At 41.5% G+C, this 18,562-nt stretch overlaps 1 protein-coding gene across 1 annotated transcript in view; it reads right to left on the reverse strand.

Annotated features, from left to right (window-relative positions):
• Window positions 1-17,377, reverse strand: part of LOC140353569 (protein-glutamine gamma-glutamyltransferase K-like) — a 33,830-nt gene extending 16,453 nt beyond the window's left edge. The window contains exons 1-3 of the mRNA XM_072438171.1: window positions 17,315-17,377; window positions 1,105-1,397; window positions 128-319 (exon numbers count right to left, since the gene is read on the reverse strand). Of these exons, the coding sequence (XP_072294272.1) occupies window positions 128-319; window positions 1,105-1,396 (484 nt within the window). The 5' untranslated portion in view covers window position 1,397; window positions 17,315-17,377. The remainder of the gene's footprint in view (window positions 1-127; window positions 320-1,104; window positions 1,398-17,314) is intronic.
• Between the last annotated feature and the right edge of the window lie 1,185 nt (window positions 17,378-18,562).

Genomic DNA, 18,562 nt, shown 5'->3' on the forward strand with positions numbered 1-18,562 from the left:
TGCACGGATAACACCACACCCCAAGAAGGATGGCATTTGGGTCGACCCTCCTTATCCCGCTCTCCATCAACGTCACTGCTTTAAGCTCCTTATTCACGGAGGAGGCCGTGTTCCCAGAGGGACTAACCTATTTTGAGTTCCAGGTGGAGTTTGTCGGTGTTGGGGTCAAACGGTCGAGACAACGTGATCCACATCTGGAAGGTCTGTCCTCTGCGGATGATCAAGTCTTCGCTCTGGTACAGCTGTGTGTGGTGCTCCGTGCGGTTCTGCCCCGCTTTACCTTTCAGGAGGTCCATGGATGTCACTCTGAGCAAAGGGACTGTCCAAACAAAGACACATTTTTGAAATTAGGAGGCCAACATTTGACCCTAGAAGTGAACAGTAAAGATAAGATAAACCAGTGAAAGTGACAAGTGAAGTAACCTGTTTTCTTATCCATTAACTACTGCTTTGTTTCTTCATCTTATTTAAATTGTTGTTAAATGTCTTCTTATATTGGAAATGTCTAAACAAACTGTGCATTTCCGAGTTGAAAACGTTCTTGAGATGCTGGGTCAATGTCTGTGCGTGTTTTCTGCAGAACACGTTATTAAAGGCAACATCTTGGCGCTGCATGAGGAGAGCACTCCGACATATTGCTGCCATATATCACCCAACTACACACCCTAGTCTCACATTTGTCAGGTCATCAATCTAAAAGTTTTAAGATGATGGTTAAGTGCGGCTCATCCCTGTTTTCATAACTTCTGCTGCCATAATAGATTTGCTTCTTTCTGAATCATTATCATCATTATCATAACCAACATAATAGTGTTTATGTTCGGCTGTTTATTCTATATTTGAGGAGACCAAGTGCATATTTTTGGTTTAAAATATCCAAACCCTGATGCAGCCTGTCAGTGTTTTGTGCCAGTCTCAAGCTTGAATAAACTCACAAAGATTGGAGGGCCTTCTAACAAATCAAAGCAAATCGATGGAGGATTATGTCAATCTTCATGTTCTGCTCCACCCAAGAGTCTACGACAAACACAATCCTGCTGAGACTATTCATATATGTCTGTCTGTTGTTGTGTCTCTGTTTTTAAGCTCGACTTGTTGAATTACCGTCCAGTTCATTGTCCTCATCGTCCTCAGTAGTCGTGGGCTTGTTCTCCTCAGCCCCCTCGTCGCTCTCGTCCACCCCGGTCACCACGGTGTTGGCGAGGCCGTCTTCCTCTTTGCTTTCGCGGAAACAGCACCAACAGGCCTTTCGTAACCAGCGGCGGCAGGCGGTCTCCTCCGGCGCATCTTCGTCTTCCTCCTCTGGTTCCTCTCTCTCTGTCTCGTCGCCAAAGCCCACGGATGGAAAGCGACCCACAGCGGACGTGCTCCCGTGCAGCCGGCTCTCCACGGGCATCCTGCCACACATCCAGGACAAGGTTAGGGAGACGGATTAAATGGACACACAAGAGGACTTCTGGACAGGGTTTTCTCTGGAGCTAAAAACGTTATTAGACCTGCAATTAGTCTGAGAAAGAAAGTGAAAGAGCTCTTATGGCCAGCGGGTAAAGTAAAGTAAAGTATAGTCAAGTCAAGAAGGTAAGTAAAAAATGAATTCATACATTAATAAAGTATAGGAATGCATTTACTGCAGAGGGTTTTGGTTTGTGCATTTAGAATTTCAGGCCATGACAGCCAATAGGTCAATAAAGCTTCTTGCTCTGTGTCCTTGAGCAAGACAATGCTACACTCCCCTTGAGTGAAGTTGTTGCAGTATAAGATGAGATAAGATAAGATAATCCTTTATTGTCCACACATGGGGACATTTCATTGGTGTTATATATTGGTGTATATTGGTGTTCATGTCACCATTATTATACATATTGGTGTATATTGGTGTTCATGTCACCATTATTATACATATTGGTGTATATTGGTGTTCATGTCACCATTATTATACATATTGGTGTATATTGGTGTTCATGTCACCATTATTATACATATTGGTGTATATTAGTGTTCGTGTCACTGTTTTAGCTCATAGAGTCCCACTGAAGTTCAGAGTGTCTCTTGAACAAGGACGACCTGGGCCCAGAGGGATCATCAAACTCAAGCAGTAAAATATATGCTTGAATAATAATGTGGGAGTTATTTAATCCAGTGTGGCCCAAATGGGCGTCTGACTCTGGAGGTGTAAACTCATTAGATCTGACTCAGAGAGATATTAAGTGTAAAATTGGACTTTTTCCAAAATGGCAGGACTGACATTTAATCCCACTTAACATCCCGCACTCGCGACAGGGCTGTTATTGATACCGCTAATGGTACATATTTATTTATTTCAAAACAGATAATGAGATTTCATTTGCAGCTCCAAGCTACATTAAGAAATAGGTGACAGTACAATTTTAACATCAAACACGAATCCCCTGTGATGTCTTGTGTGGAAAATGTATTATTATGCACGCTTGTCAAAGCATTAATCTGGGGACGTGGCGAGCCAAGAAATGTAGTCCAAGAAAATGCAGTGATGAACAAATTGATGTTGTTTCAAAAAAAAAATCTGAATATTGATGTAAACTAGAAGTACCATTACATTAAAGGCAATTCAAAGTGCTTCACAAATAAGCATTAAAATCACAAAACAAGACATAAAAGAGTCATATGCACAGCTAAACAAAACGTGTGGAGTCTGTCAGTAAAAGATAAGATAAGATAAGATAAGATAATCCTTTATTGTCCCACATGGGGAAATTTCATTGGTGCAACGCAGGAAGATACAGAGGTAGAAAAGCGTCTAACTTCGAGGTCAGACTTGACTAATTTGACTTTTATTTTTGTGAATGGAAATGATTAAAAGTCTGCTTAGTTTATGTCCAGTTTTTCATGTCCATTCAAAGCTTTCAATAGGTTAGTTAGTAATGTGCAAAAGTTTTTCGCATTCAAAGAGCAAGTTTGTCATTTGAGAGGTTATGGACATTTTACACTCCCCATTGTTCAAACCATCAAGTTTTTGTGCGACTCTATGTGGGCTGAAAATGTGGAACGCTCTGAATCTCCAACAAAAGCAGTACCAAAATGTAAGTTTTTGTATAGATGGTGGTCAGAATACTTAAATGTACTGCCACATTGCAGTGTTGGATTGTGCTTGTTGTTCCCTTTTGTTACCATTGTTGGTCATTTTGTCCTCGCCGTTGTTGAGATGTCTTTTCCATTCTCAACTGTTATTTATAATAATGATGTGACATATATTTATACCGTATTTTCCGGACTATAAGTTGCACCAGCCAAAAAATGCATAATAGAAGAAAAAAACATATATAAGTTGCACTGGAGTATGAAATGCGGTTACAAGTGTGAAAATAAGAAATCATATCACATATAAGGAGTATAAGTATAAGTATATAAGTATGAATATAAGTATAAGTCGCACCCCGGCCAAAACTATGAAAAAAGGTGTGACTTATAGTCCGGAAAATACGGTAAATTGTCAACTGTGATTATTTGAGACTTGAATTGAATATGATGTTGTCTTTTTGATGTTTTAATTTAAGACAGTGGTGGGATTCAAAGTTTTCTTCTTACCACTCCTTTTTGAGCTTAAATAAGAACCTTTTTTGATTTGTAGAAATGTAAAATATATAAAAACTAGACAGACTATGTTTCCCAGCTCAGGCATGTACAATTTGACCATCTCTATCATTTCCAATCCCGAATAAATATAGTTGTAACAGGAAGGACCTTTTGAGTTCTTGAGATTATTATTCTGACAATATAATCGAACAAAAATATTTGTAAGAATTTTAGAAAGTATTTTTGTCTAAATCTTTAGTCCAATACATGTATTTAAATGTAAATGTTTCTAATCAGTCTAGTTCTGTCAAATTAAATGTTTTATTTTTATTTCTAACGTCCAGTTGCCTAAAACTTGAGGAATAATAACGTGCTAGACAACGGGAAAGAAACTAAATTAAAGCTTTCACTGTTGTCAGGTCCAGTTCTAAGTGATATAGTGAATAATCGTTCAGTTATGGTGTTTTTTCCTCACATTATTCATAACTCTACAATTTGACAGTGACATCCTGGACATGAAGCTGGACTGAGACAATTCCAAACAATTTTTCAGCTTTAAGAGGATTATATATGAGAAAGAATGTATAAGAACCACCATCACGCACGGGGACGGTTCATTTCGGATAATCCCGTCTGAACGAACGTATTCGATTTTGGGGGGTAAAGCTGACATGGTGTAAATATTAATATGTGAGAGCGTACAGTTATAAGTGCACAGAAAGCAGTGCCGAGTGTGATAGCATCTGGGACACATCTGGAGTTGATGCTGGGGCTGATTTATACTTGAGTCTCGGAGGGGAGATTTTCTGGGAGGTGAGCGTGTGCCTTGAATCACAAAAACAGTGGCACGAGAGGGGTGCACGGTGGCAAAGGAGATCGTGGGTTCGATTCCCAGACCAGACCAACATCACATGATCTCTCTGGGTGGAGTCTGCATGTCCTCCCCGTGTTACCGTGGGTTCTCTCCGGGTTCTCCGGCTCCTCCCACCGTCCAAAGACATGCATGAGTTAGGCAAAATTGGTGACTTTAAATTGGCCCTAGTGAATGAATGTGAGAGTGAACTGTCTGTAATGTCTATGTCAAGTTGGCCACTGTCCAGGGTGTGCCCCGCCTAAGGCCCGAAGTCACTGGGATAGGCTCCAGTCACAGAAAATGGATGGATGGAGTGGCACGAGAGAGGCATTTATCCTCTCCACAGCACTTTGTCACAACAGTGTAAACGTGATACAAACACATATCTGAGCTGCAGCAACAGTTTTGTTATTCCAAAGCCATGCGTGAGTGTCAGAGTAAGTAAGGAAACTGATGCAGATAAACTCGTGGAAATGCATAAAGTGATAGAGGATCTTATTGTTGTGTGCTCCATCCATCAAGATGAGTGTTGTGATATTAAAATGTCTAACTCCATTTTTGATACAAGCGAAAAACAATATACACTTAGAATACTGATACCATCTCTTAAATATACTGGTCCTATTAGGAAAAGCAATGAGTTTTACAACTGAATATAGATTTTGGCAGCTCGTTGCTGGTAACAATTTCAGAAGCATCAGAAATATAGTACGACTTTAAGACATTTAATTTGGAAATCAATTAAAAGACCCTTTGGAGATTTCATCTGATCGTATTGGACAATTACAGTAACGGCTAATGCTTGAAATATAGATGCAAAACGCACCGTGTCAGTGTGTCTTTTATAAAAGGTGGTATTGACTGGACCGCATCGATTCCAAGCCTTTCCACAATCGCCTGGTGTCTTCTCCTAAAAGGACACGGATCCAACCTAACTTACTAAAAAAATGTTGAAAATGACACCTATTTTGTGCATGCATGTTTAGTCTTAATGGTGGCCAAAGCAGCTCACACAAAGCTCTCTGACAGTCTTCTTATTCAAATGCAAATGTCCCCATGGCAGAAGAACTCACACAGACATGAGTGGGTGACAGAAAGATGAGGACTGCACGGCGTCATAATTACAGATGACAAGTAAAAAGAGAAACATCAAAACAAAACAAAACCCATAAAACTACTCAGTAAAAAGTAATGGGATATCAGTCACGTTTTGGCATCCAAGGTTTTAAAGATTTCTGACTGAAATGAGGAAATATGAAATAGTTAATATTTTTCCCTTAATATCTAAATTTTAATGTTGTAATATGTGACTTTTGGGTGAAATTGGTGGCTGATTATCTGCCTTCATTTACAAAATAATATAAAAAAGATGCCCAAGCCACGATTAACTATGATAATATTATGTATAAAGTATTATAATATTATGTTGCAAAATTAATGTTATTATACTAGAGTCAAATTGTTTTTGGGTGTACAATGTTGAACTGTGCTGGAACTGTAGGTAAGGACACTGGAGGTAAGGACACTGGAGGTAAGGACACTGGAGGTAAGGACACTGGAGGTATTAGACACTGGAGGTAAGGACACTGGAGGTAAGGACACTGTAGGTAAGGCCACTGGAGGTAAGGACACTGGAGGTAAGGACACTGGAGGTAAGGCCACTGGAGGTAAGGACACTGGAGGTAAGGACACTGGAGGTAAGGCCACTGGAGGTAAGGACACTGGAGGTAAGGACACTGGAGGTAAGGACACTGTAGGTAAGGCCACTGGAGGTAAGGACACTGGAGGTAAGGACACTGGAGGTAAGGCCACTGGAGGTAAGGACACTGGAGGTAAGGACACTGGAGGTAAGGCCACTGGAGGTAAGGACACTGGAGGTAAGGACACTGGAGGTAAGGACACTGGAGGTAAGGACACTGTAGGTAAGGCCACTGGAGGTAAGGACACTGGAGGTAAGGACACTGGAGGTAAGGACACTGGAGATAAGGCTAAGGACACAAAGACAGTCTGCACTACGGCCACTGCAGCTCCACTGCCACGCCTAGTTTTACCAGCATTTGTACCATTTAAGTACTAACTAGGCCCAACCCTGCTTTACTTCAGAGACCGAGGTGAGATCGGGTGTGCTCAGTATCACCACACGTATGTCTAAGGTTGTATTAATCAATGCAGTCAGTGGCCCATCATTTATTATAAATCATACTTTTTGACTTTTGATTTTTGACACCTTTGGGTTATTCTATCATTTCAGATCATTTGCAGTGGCTTGTCCTAAAAGGGATGAAAAAAGTAGCCTAAAAATAGTTATCTTTATAGCAAAAATAAAGATAATATATTCTATACTTAGCTCTTTAATGTAACTGAAAACACAAAATACACATTTTATGCTTTTTTGTGTGCGTGAATAAATTAACATTGCTGTTGTTTTTAGTAAAATCATATCTATAATATTCATATACATCGAAAATACAATGACATATTATTTGAAGGCTTCTTTTGGGTCTGAGAAAGTACTAGTAGAGGATTATTTCACATACCTCGTCCTTGCATGAAGCACTGACTGCACCAGATTTCTAATTGACACAATCCATCACATAAAGTTTTCCAACACCTCTGGCATCGTCTAAGCAAAATCTGGGGGGGTGAAGTTTTAGTAGGAAGCACATTGAGCTGTAGTATTTATGTTGTGATGGAGGCAGTATATTCTCCAGTGTGCTCAACAATGTCCTGTATAAATCCTCGGAAGATAAGGAGGCACAGTAGAATATGAGCGCGTGACGGGAGGAGATGAGGCCGATAAGTGAAGCTACTTTGAGCTCAGATCCTCATCAGTTAATCATCTAAAGAGCGGACCACCACCCGCTCTGGGACACCACTCCATTACATCAGCTCTGCAGCTACAATGTCCCAACAGAATCACTTGTTTTCTTGACATGATATGAGAGAAAAAGTCTAATTTGATAACTATTATTACTCATTTATTGTTCAAAGCCTGAAGAAAGACAATATTTCATATGCCTGATCATTGTCACCAGTGCAAAAGTGCTCCAGTAACTAAGTCGGTGTAATTCCTCATTCGTCCAGGCGTGTTCCATAGTAGAAAAAGCTTCAGTTGTAGTCATCTGGACTCAGTTTGAAAAATTAGACGTTTCGACTCTCATCCAAGAGTCATTGTCAATAAAAGAATTTAGATCGAGAACTCCGATATTAATACTGTTCTGTGGTAAGACCCGCCCATTGGGCGGAGCCTTCCTGAAGTAGAAAGAGTTGTTTGTTTCAACAGAAACTCCCCCCTTGTATCTACCGAGCCTATTCAGAATCTTAATGGGCTATTAGAATCCTCTTTGAGACCCTGGCTCAACCACCCTGAGTACCTGATTAGCATCCGAATGTCCTTGTCCTGGTCCTCTACCTTTCCAGGGGTTCAGTATACCATTATAAATAACAGGAAGATTAAACCTTAGCCCTCCATTTCTGTTTAAAGAAGGTCTTTCTTTTTTTAACAAAAATAGCTTCCTTGACTCCTCTTTCAAACCATCTTTTCTCCTGCTTAAAACCTTCACCTCACCGTCTTCAAACGAGTGATTAGAGGCTTCAAGATGGAGATGCACGGCACTCTGAGTTCCTGAACTTGTATTTCTTCTGTGCTGATAAAGCCTCTTGTGTAGAGGCTGTTTTGTCTCACCTATGTACCGTTCTTTACAGCTTTCTTCACTGCATTGGATCGAATAAACTACATTGCTCTGTTTTTGAGTCGGCAACTTGTCCTTAGGGTGAACCAGTTTTTGTCTTAAAGTGTTTCCTGGTTTAAAATAAACAGGGACTTCGTGTTGTCTAAAAATTCTCTGCAGTTTTTCCGACAGGCCAGACACATAAGGGATAGAAACACCCTTCCTTCTCTGTTCAGTTTCCCTTTTGTCCTGCTTTTTGGTTCTCTTCACTCTGTTGAGGGCCCAAGCGGGGTAACCACAGGCTGAGAGGGCATTTCGGACATGTTTTTCCTCTTTCTTCTTGCCCTCTGAGCTGGTGGGCACACCTTGAGCTCTGTGTTGTAAGGTTCTGATCACACCCAGCTTGTGCTGTAGTGGGTGGTTGGAACCAAAGAGCAGATACTGGTCCGTGTGTGTAGGTTTCCTATATACTTCTATTTGGAGTTTCCCGTCCTCTCCTCTGATCATGGAACAATCAAGAAAGGCCAAGCGATTCTCCTTAGCGTCTTCTCTTGTAAACCTGATATGTGGGTCCACAGCATTGATGTGATCAGAGAAGGCTTCCAGCTCTTGTTTCTTAATTGTTACAAAAGTATCATCGACATAGCGGAGCCACAGTTTTGGGGCTATGCCTGAGAATGAGGACAGTGCCTTCTTCTCAAAGTGCTCCATGTACAGGTTGGCCACTATGGGAGAGACGGGCGAGCCCATGGCACAGCCATGAATCTGTCTGTAAAATTGTCCCCGGAATTGAAAGTAAGTGGTGTTCAGACAGATGTCCAACAGTTTACATATGTGTTCAAGGCAAGGCAAGGCAAGTTTATTTGTAGAGCACATTTCATACACAAGGCAATTCAAAGTGCTTCACAGCAGGAAAAATGCATTCAAATCACAAAGAAATTACAGAAACAGAAATACAATAAAATTAACTAAATTAAAAATTATCAATCCAACTGATTTTCTAAACTAATAAAATCACAAACAAAAGAGAAGAGTGCAAAGAAAAAATCCTTTCAGTCATATGCGCAGCTAAACAAAACTGTTTTTAGCTTAGATTTGAACATTGTCAGAGTTGAAGCCTGTCTCACATCTTCAGGAAGACTGTTCCAGATTTTAGCTGCATAAAACTGAAACGCAGATTCCCCATGTTTTGTCCTGACTCTGGCACCAGCAGGAGGCCGGTCCCTGAGGTCCTCAGAGTCCGAGATGGTTCATATGGCACTAACATATCCAAGATGTACTTTGGTGCTAGGCCATGGAGAGACTTGTACACAAGCAGAGCTGCTTTAAAGTCTATTCTCTGAGCCACAGGGAGCCAGTGCAGAGACCTGAGAACAGGACTAATGTGATCATACTTCCTGGTTCTGGTCAGGACCCGAGCAGCAGCGTTCTGGATGTACTGCAGCTGTTTTACAACTCGTTTGGAGAGTCCAGTGAGCAGGCCGTTACAGTAGTCTAATCTACTGGAGACAAACGCATGGATAAGTCTCTCTAAATCTGGTTTTGACAGTATATTTTTGATTTTGGCAATGTTTTTTAGATGGTAAAAAGCTGCTGATGTTATTGATTTGACGTGGCTATTAAAGTTCAAGTCTGAGTCCATTATTACCCCCAGATTTCTAATTTGGTTTGTAGGTTTTAGAGCGAGACTCTGGAGGTGACCGCTAACACTTTCTCTTTGTTTCTGTGGGCCAAAAACGATTATTTCAGTCTTGTCTGAGTTCAGCTGGAGAAAGTTGTTTTGCATCCACAAACTGATCTGTTGGATGCAGTGACAGAGTGAATCTACTGGTCCATAGTCACCTGCCTATAGTGAAACATAGATCTGAGTGTCGTCTGCATAATTGTGATAGGACACATTTTCACTGCGTATCAACTGACCTAACGGCAGCATGTAGAGGTTGAACAGAAGGGGACCCAGGACTGACCCTTGGGGCACTCCACAGGTCAGGGTCATGTGGTCTGAGACACAGCTACCAATTTCAACAAAGTACTTCCTGTCTTCCAGATAGGACCTTAACCAGTTTAGGGCAGTGCCAGTGATGCCCACCCAGTCCTCTAGTCTCTGTAAGAGGATCCCATGATCGACAGTGTCAAAAGCAGCACTCAGATCTAACAGAATTAAGACTGAGGCTTTGCCCGTGTCAGTGTTCAGGCGGATGTCATTTGTCACCTTGACAAGAGCAGTCTCAGTGTTGTGATGAGGTCTAAAACCTGACTGAAAAATATCAAATGAGTTGTTTATTAAGAGGAAATCTGTGAGCTGTTGGTAAGCAACCTTTTCAAGGACTTTGCCCAAAAATGGCAGATTAGAGATGGGCCGGTAATGACTCAGTACTGCGGCATCAAGACTGCTCTTCTTTAGGAGAGGCTTTATGACCGCAGTTTTCAAAGACATTGGGAATGTTCCAGATTGAAGCGACATGTTAACTATGTGAGTGAATGGTGCTAACAAACTGTTCAGCACAGACTTTAGAAATCTGGTGGGTAACACATCGAGGCAGCATGTAGATGAACTCAGACTGGTGATGATCTCATGGACAGTTTTGTCAGTTACTGGTGCAAAGTGAGTTAGCTCTAAGTGTCTGGGTGGTTTTAGGGTAATTTTTTGCATTGTGGGATTTATAGCATTTTTAATGCCCTGAACTTTGTCATTAAAGAATAATGCAAACTCATTACACTTGGATGTGGAAATGAGTTCTAACGGCAGCTGAGCTGGAGGGTTTGTTAATCTGTTTACTGTGGCAAACAGGACACGCGAGTTGTTACTGCAGCTTCCAATTATTTCAGAAAAATATCTTTCCCTAGTTCTACATAAGATTAAGTTGTACATGTTCAGCTTTTCTTTGTAAATCTCTTTTTGAACCTGTAGCTTTGACTTGCGCCATTTCCGTTCGGCCCTGCAGCACTCCCTTTTCTGTGCCCTGACCCAATCATCATTTCTCCACGGCGCCTTCTGCTTATTTTTAACCATTTTAGCCTTTATAGGGGCGATGGTGTCCAGAACATTCAAAACACTAGATGTAACAGAGTTCAACAAATCATTTACATTAGAACATGAGACATTTTCAAAGTTTATCATTTCCATAAACAGTGCACCTGTGCCATCACTTATGTGTCTCCTCTGAACAACTGCAGGACCAACCGGAGGTTGGGGAGAAACAGACAGGTCAAAGAAGACACAGAAATGATCAGACAGAGCAACATCGATCACATTAACATTTGAAATATTTACCCCCTTTGTAATTATGAGATCTAGAGTGTGTCCTTTGCTGTGGGTGGGGCCTCTCACATGCTGAGTAAGACTGAAGGTTTCAAGGACAGCATCAAGCTCTTTAGCGTTTCTGTCACAAACATTATCAACATGCACGTTAAAATCACCTGTAATGACCAAACCATCAAAGTCTGTGCATGACTGAAAGCATCTCAGTAAAATCATCAATAAAACTTTGGCAGTGCTGGGGAGGCTTGTATAAAACAATGAAGAGAATGGATGGAGACCGTTTTAGCTCCATTTTAAAGGATACATACTCAAATGATGAAAACACCCCAAAAGACAACCTGCGGGTAATTATTTCATCTCTAAAGACAGCACAGACTCCACCCTCTTTTTTGTTTTCTCGTGTTTCAGATTCAAACTTAAAGTTGGGTGGAGCAGATTCTATCAGAACTACATTTCCTGTGTTTTTGTCAAGCCATGTTTCAGTTAAAAACATAAAATCAAGATTATAAGAAGAAATAAAATTATTAATTAAGAGTGATTTGTTACATAAGGATCTGACATTTAGCACAGCAAGTTTCAGACTAGTTTCAGTGGGACTGGGCTTTATCTTTTCACAGGGAATATGAATCCCATTTCTCAGATTGGGCCTGACTCGCATTTTGTTTTTCCATCTGTGTGATGATGTGACTACAGAAATAGCACTAGGGGGGGCTCTTTTTACATAGGGCCCCGGGTTGGTTTGATTTTTAATGTGACAATAAGTCCCGGCAACGCTGAGACCCAGTGCATCCTAGCTATGGGAGATACCAGGTGAAAGGCGAGGTTGGATGGGTGGTGGGGCTTTTGTAGCCAAGGAGAGTTTGGGACCAGGTGAGAGGCGAGGGGGGATGGGTGGTGGGGCTTTTGTTGGTGTAGTCGGCATAGCCCTTGCTATATTGGGCGTGAGTGGAGCCATCTTAATGCCTGATTTGATCAGACTTTCAAAATGGCTGGGAAGGCCCATGGGTGAGAGTGGATATGAGAAGGAGAATGATGAATCTTTAGTGGGAGTAGATGTTGCAGGGGGAACCCAGGGCTGGTGTGAAGGCAGGGGCGATGACAGGGATGTTGTTGGGCTTGTCACAGATGGGTCCAAGGCCTTTGAAGATTGTTCCTTTGCTGGAGGCGGTGGAGGTGAATGTGGAGCAGCTGGAGCTGAATCCTTTGCTGGTGGTGGTGGAGCAGCTGCTGATGAATCCTTTGGTGGAGGCTGAGGTTGTGGTGCTTTTGATGTTGAAACATTGGCTCGGTCTCTGGCTGAGGGAGCAGGAATTCTTCTCTCATTCCACTCTTCTCTAACTATCTGCTCAGGACCCTGTCCAGGCCCAGTCCAATGCCTCAGAGCGTGGAGCAGGTTCTCTGTCAGCACCCTCACTCCACCTCTGCATAGGTGGGGGCCATTTCTCTTAAACAGGTCCTCTCGTTTCCAGAATAGATAGAAGTTCTCAATGTAGTGTAGTCCTCTAGGGGTACACTCTTTGGACAGCCATGTGTTCAGCTGAAGAAGCCGGCTAAACTTGTTTATCCTCCTGTCGATGTTTGGAAGAGGTCCACTTATGAAAGTTTTGATTTCCATTTTATCAAGCACGTCGAATAACTTCAAGAAGTCTTTTTTCAAAACTTCAGTCTGTTCCCGCCGCATGTCCACTGCACCCACGTGCACAATCAGCTGTTTAGCTCCTCCATGCTTAGCCATAATATTTGGAAGGAGTGACGTTATCTCAGAAACAGTGGCGCTTGGAAAAGAATGTGTGTTTATCTTTTCATGCGTCATGTGACTTATCGCGCCGTCCCCAACTAAAACAATCTGCGTGACCTTGGCAGATCCTCCTCGCTGTATTTTGGCCACGTCATCTTTCCTTTTTTCATTTAATTCCATCTCTGAAAGTGGTAAAAATCTGTTGGTGAGCTGTATTTTAGGTGACTTCACGTTATCTTTGTATCGTTTAGGCTTTGCTCCAAGTTTGTTCCAAGAAACAGCCTGGTCTTTCTGGTTTTTAGACAGTTTTGGAAACGACACAGAGTCACTGCGGTTTAGGTTGAAAGTAGCAGTTTTTCTTGTAAAAAGTGTGCTCTTCTTACCGTCGGTTGACACAGGAATGGTATCGTGAAGAACTTTTTCAGATTCCAAAACAAATATCCGTGTTTTCAGCTCATTAATTTCTTGTTGATATTTCCGACAGCGTTCACAGTCTTTCTCACTTCTTCTCCCGGACATGTCGCTGGCGTCAGATATGTCGTTAAAACTGGAAAAATGTTCTTAAAATCCTTGGTTTACTTGAAAAAGTCTAAAGCAAAAATGTTTGGAAGACAAAAACTGATTAAGAAGCAAAATAAATAAGGAAAGCAGCGATAGCAAGCGGAGCGAGCAAAAAAGCGTGTGCACTCTCGTGTCAGTTTGGTCCTTTCCTGTAGGGTGGTGTCTTCCTGCAGTCTGATCCTCACCGCTGCTACTGCATCAGAGGTCGGGATGCAGGTGAACAGGGACACAACATCATATGAAACCATGAGGTCATCTGGGTCCAGTTGGAGATGTTTCACTTTATCCACAAAGTTGTGCGTGTTTTCCACATGATGTACCGAATTCCCCACAAGCGGAGCCAATATAGTTGTTAAATGCTTGGCCACGTTGTAAGTGATGGAATCTGTGCTGCACACTATGGGTCTGAGTGGAACCTCCTTTTTGTGTATTTTTGGAGCTAGACATTAGGACTGAGACAGACAAATTAGCGACCAGCAAAAACAATTGGATTAAGAACCTATCAGATTGTGTTCTGACACAGGCAGAAAAGGAGGTGCTTTCTAAAGGTCTCAACTTTTCTGTCACCTCTAAACACATCCCTACAGAGGACTACATCACAGCCACTGAAACGGCAATTAGAAACAACAAAATGAATGAATCGGAGGCTGCAGACCTGAGGCTACGTGTCACAGCGACCCTGAAGAGTGCCAAACCACCGCCTTCAAATATCACATCTGAAGAGAGAAAAGCACTTTCAGCACTGGAAAAAGATCATAGCATCAACATCCTCCCAGCAGACAAGGGACGTTGCACTGTGATTCTCAACGCAGCTGATTACGAAGCCAAAGTCCACACCCTCCTCGAGGACACGACCACATACGAGCGCTTGAAAAGAGATCCGACCAGTGGCTACAAGAAGAAAGTGATAGACTGTTTACAAAGGCTGGAAAAAGAGGAAGTGATAGACCGGCCTCTGTATTACAGACTGTATCCTGGGGAAGCCGTGCCTTGCATTTATGGCCTTCCAAAAATACACAAAAAGGAGGTTCCACTCAGACCCATAGTGTGCAGCACAGATTCCATCACTTACAACGTGGCCAAGCATTTAACAACTATATTGGCTCCGCTTGTGGGGAATTCGGTACATCATGTGGAAAACACGCACAACTTTGTGGATAAAGTGAAACATCTCCAACTGGACCCAGATGACCTCATGGTTTCATATGATGTTGTGTCCCTGTTCACCTGCATCCCGACCTCTGATGCAGTAGCAGCGGTGAGGATCAGACTGCAGGAAGACACCACCCTACAGGAAAGGACCAAACTGACACCTGAACACATATGTAAACTGTTGGACATCTGTCTGAACACCACTTACTTTCAATTCCGGGGACAATTTTACAGACAGATTCATGGCTGTGCCATGGGCTCGCCCGTCTCTCCCATAGTGGCCAACCTGTACATGGAGCACTTTGAGAAGAAGGCACTGGCCTCATTCTCAGGCATAGCCCCAAAACTGTGGCTCCGCTATGTCGATGATACTTTTGTAACAATCAAGAAACAAGAGCTGGAAACCTTCTCTGAGCACATCAATGCTGTGGACCCACATATCAGGTTTACAAGAGAAGACGCTAAGGAGAATCGCTTGGCCTTTCTTGATTGTTCCATGATCAGAGGAGAGGACGGGAAACTCCAAATAGAAGTATATAGGAAACCTACACACACGGACCAGTATCTGCTCTTTGGTTCCAACCACCCACTACAGCACAAGCTGGGTGTGATCAGAACCTTACAACACAGAGCTCAAGGTGTGCCCACCAGCTCAGAGGGCAAGAAGAAAGAGGAAAAACATGTCCGTAATGCCCTCTCAGCCTGTGGTTACCCCGCTTGGGCCCTCAACAGAGTGAAGAGAACCAAGAAGCAGGACAAAAGGGAAACTGAACAGAGAAGGAAGGGTGTTTCTATCCCTTATGTGTCTGGCCTGTCGGAAAAACTGCAGAGAATTTTTAGACAACACGAAGTCCCTGTTTATTTTAAACCAGGAAACACTTTAAGACAAAAACTGGTTCACCCTAAGGACAAGTTGCCGACTCAAAAACAGAGCAATGTAGTTTATTCGATCCAATGCAGTGAAGAAAGCTGTAAAGAACGGTACATAGGTGAGACAAAACAGCCTCTACACAAGAGGCTTTATCAGCACAGAAGAAATACAAGTTCAGGACCTCAGAGTGCCGTGCATCTCCATCTTGAAGCCTCTAATCACTCGTTTGAAGACGGTGAGGTGAAGGTTTTAAGCAGGGAGAAAAGATGGTTTGAAAGAGGAGTCAAGGAAGCTATTTTTGTTAAAAAAGAAAGACCTTCTTTAAACAGAAATGGAGGGCTAAGGTTTAATCTTCCTGTTATTTATAATGGGTTACTGAACCCCTGGAAAGGTAGAGGACCAGGACAAGGACATTCTGATGCTAATCAGGTACTCAGGGTGGTTGAGCCAGGGTCTCACAAAGACAAAGAGGATTCTAATAGCCCATTAAGATTCTGAATAGGCTCGGTAGATACAAGGGGGGAGTTTCTGTTGAAACAAACAACTCTTTCTACTTCAGGAAGGCTCCGCCCAATGGGCGGGTCTTACCACAGAACAGTATTAATATCGGAGTTCTCGACCTAAATTCTTTTATTGACAATGACTCTTGGATGAGAGTCGAAACGTCTAATTTTTCAAACTAAGTCCAGATGACTACAACTGAAGCTTTTTCTACTCCAGTAACTAACACTTTAGGCAGCATTCACACTTGCATGTTCACCATATCAAAATAGGGACTAAACCAGAACTAAACCCGAAACTAAACCTGGACTATGCCTTGATAAAGTCCACAGCAGGACTAAAATGAGCTCAATTTAGTGTGTAACGCACCCGTACAAACTGAGCACTGGACTGAAACCTATAGGATTACACATTACACATTATTACACAGTTATTTATTTTTGTATTTGATGTGGAACCAGCATTTTATTGTAATCTTTTTTAGTTTCTAAAAAAAGTACACTCAACTGTCACATTGACTTGTGACCCACTTCTAAACAAGTGGGTCAGATGTTGATGCAGCAGCAGACGTATAATGTACTGTGTCATTGATCAAAGTAAGTGCCCAGGGAGGGTGCTGATCTGCTCAGAGCTACACTCATGACTACAGCTGCCCCCGGAGTGAGACGGGGTTTACTTTGAGTCACTAAAATGTCCACAAAGGAAGTTTCAATGACAGAAAGATAAGCCTTTAAGTAAAAGTTGAATTAATTCAGTTTTTATGATCAACTTGTCATATTATTTTTTACATAAAAAAACAAGAACAAACTTAAAACAGACAAACATAATATATATAGAACAAATGTAAATGTGCTGTATGCAATTAAACCCATTTCATAATAATATATATATTTTTGTATGTAAAAAAATAAAAGTTACAATGAATGCAAACTGAATTAAATAAGACACATGATCCATTTGTATGTGTAACTTAGGACAATGTATTTCAAATACTAATTCTATGAGGCTCAGTCAGTCACTCGTTCATCCTGACTATCCTCATTCATTGTCAGTCAAGCCTCCCTCTCTAAGTCACACATATTTGTCCAACAATAAGGTACAAAAATATCTGTTTTCTACCCTGCAACATGAAAAACTGCTAAAAACCACTCACTCAGCTCAGGAGAAGAGACGAAGGCAGGAAGTCTTCAGCGCGTGGAGCGTTATGAAAACACAAGACACAACTTTAAATAGTTTGGATTGACTCTGAATGAGGACACGCCTTCTGTTGCAGCCCACATTTTTCTGGCACACATTGTTGAAATCAGTCACTACTTTTGTTGCATGACAACAAATTATGCATTTTTAATAGTCTGAAGTAGCATCTTGGAATATGCTTCATTTTATTTCCCAACATATCTGTGTCCTCCTGTAGCACAAATATAAGTAATAAGTGTAGTCATCCAGCACTATCCTGCAATATAATATCAATGTCCTCATGTTACCAACAAACTGTACAGTATTGCATGGGTTAGAAATCTTTTGCTTGCTTCTCAGGGCTTCCATGTTAGGAGCGTATGTGTATTTGCATTACTTTCCCTAGTGGATAAGTGGAGAATATCGTCCCAAATCTTTTATCTGTATTGTCTTTAAGAAATGGGAAAAAAAAAATTGTGGTACAATTTTAAAATAGCAAGAGTATAATTTTACAATGTCGAGCATGGTTTCTTTCTCTGAATGTACACCGTAAATACAGTACATCCACATTCTCCAATGTCACAAGCCAAGTGAATCACTTCCATGTATTGTTGTACATTCCCCACACTGAATGGATTGTCCAAAAATAAAACTCAATAATAATGAACTAAGCGGGCCAAATAAACCATGTAAATGAACCAAATTATCTCCTAAATCAGAGCTGGGCCTGAGTGACAGGTGGCTCTCCCAAATACCCGAAACCACAATCAAACAGCCAAACACCCTGTTCCTGACTCATGGTGCAAGCAACTAATGTGAAAATCTGAGGTGCACAAACTGGTTTACTTAGTTAGCTCTGTGGCATGTAGTACTATCATGTCTTAACTCAGTCATATCTTCCTTTGTCCAGTTAAAATGCCTGTAATGCCTGTAATGCATTACTCATTTCAATGAAGCAGTCATCATTATATTTAAGATTCTACAAAGAATTCTACATATATTTTCATTGCCTCGCAACCATGCTGTAAACAAAGGCCAATTTACCCAATAGTTATTATTTGACCAAAACATTTAAATAGTACAACACTAACACTAAACTATTCTACGCCTCAATATTTGAAATAGATAAAATCCCAACAAACAATATTTTTTTAATAGAAAAAAAAAAGAAAAGAAGCCCAGGTCAAGGTGTGCAAAGGGTTTCAAACGACACTTAATGAAAGAG

The sequence above is a fragment of the Eucyclogobius newberryi genome, unplaced genomic scaffold (genome assembly GCF_026437365.1).
Source record: "Eucyclogobius newberryi isolate DKJ021-1_F unplaced genomic scaffold, fEucNew1.0.hap1 SCAF_9, whole genome shotgun sequence".
Lineage (NCBI taxonomy): Eukaryota > Metazoa > Chordata > Actinopteri > Gobiiformes > Gobiidae > Eucyclogobius > Eucyclogobius newberryi.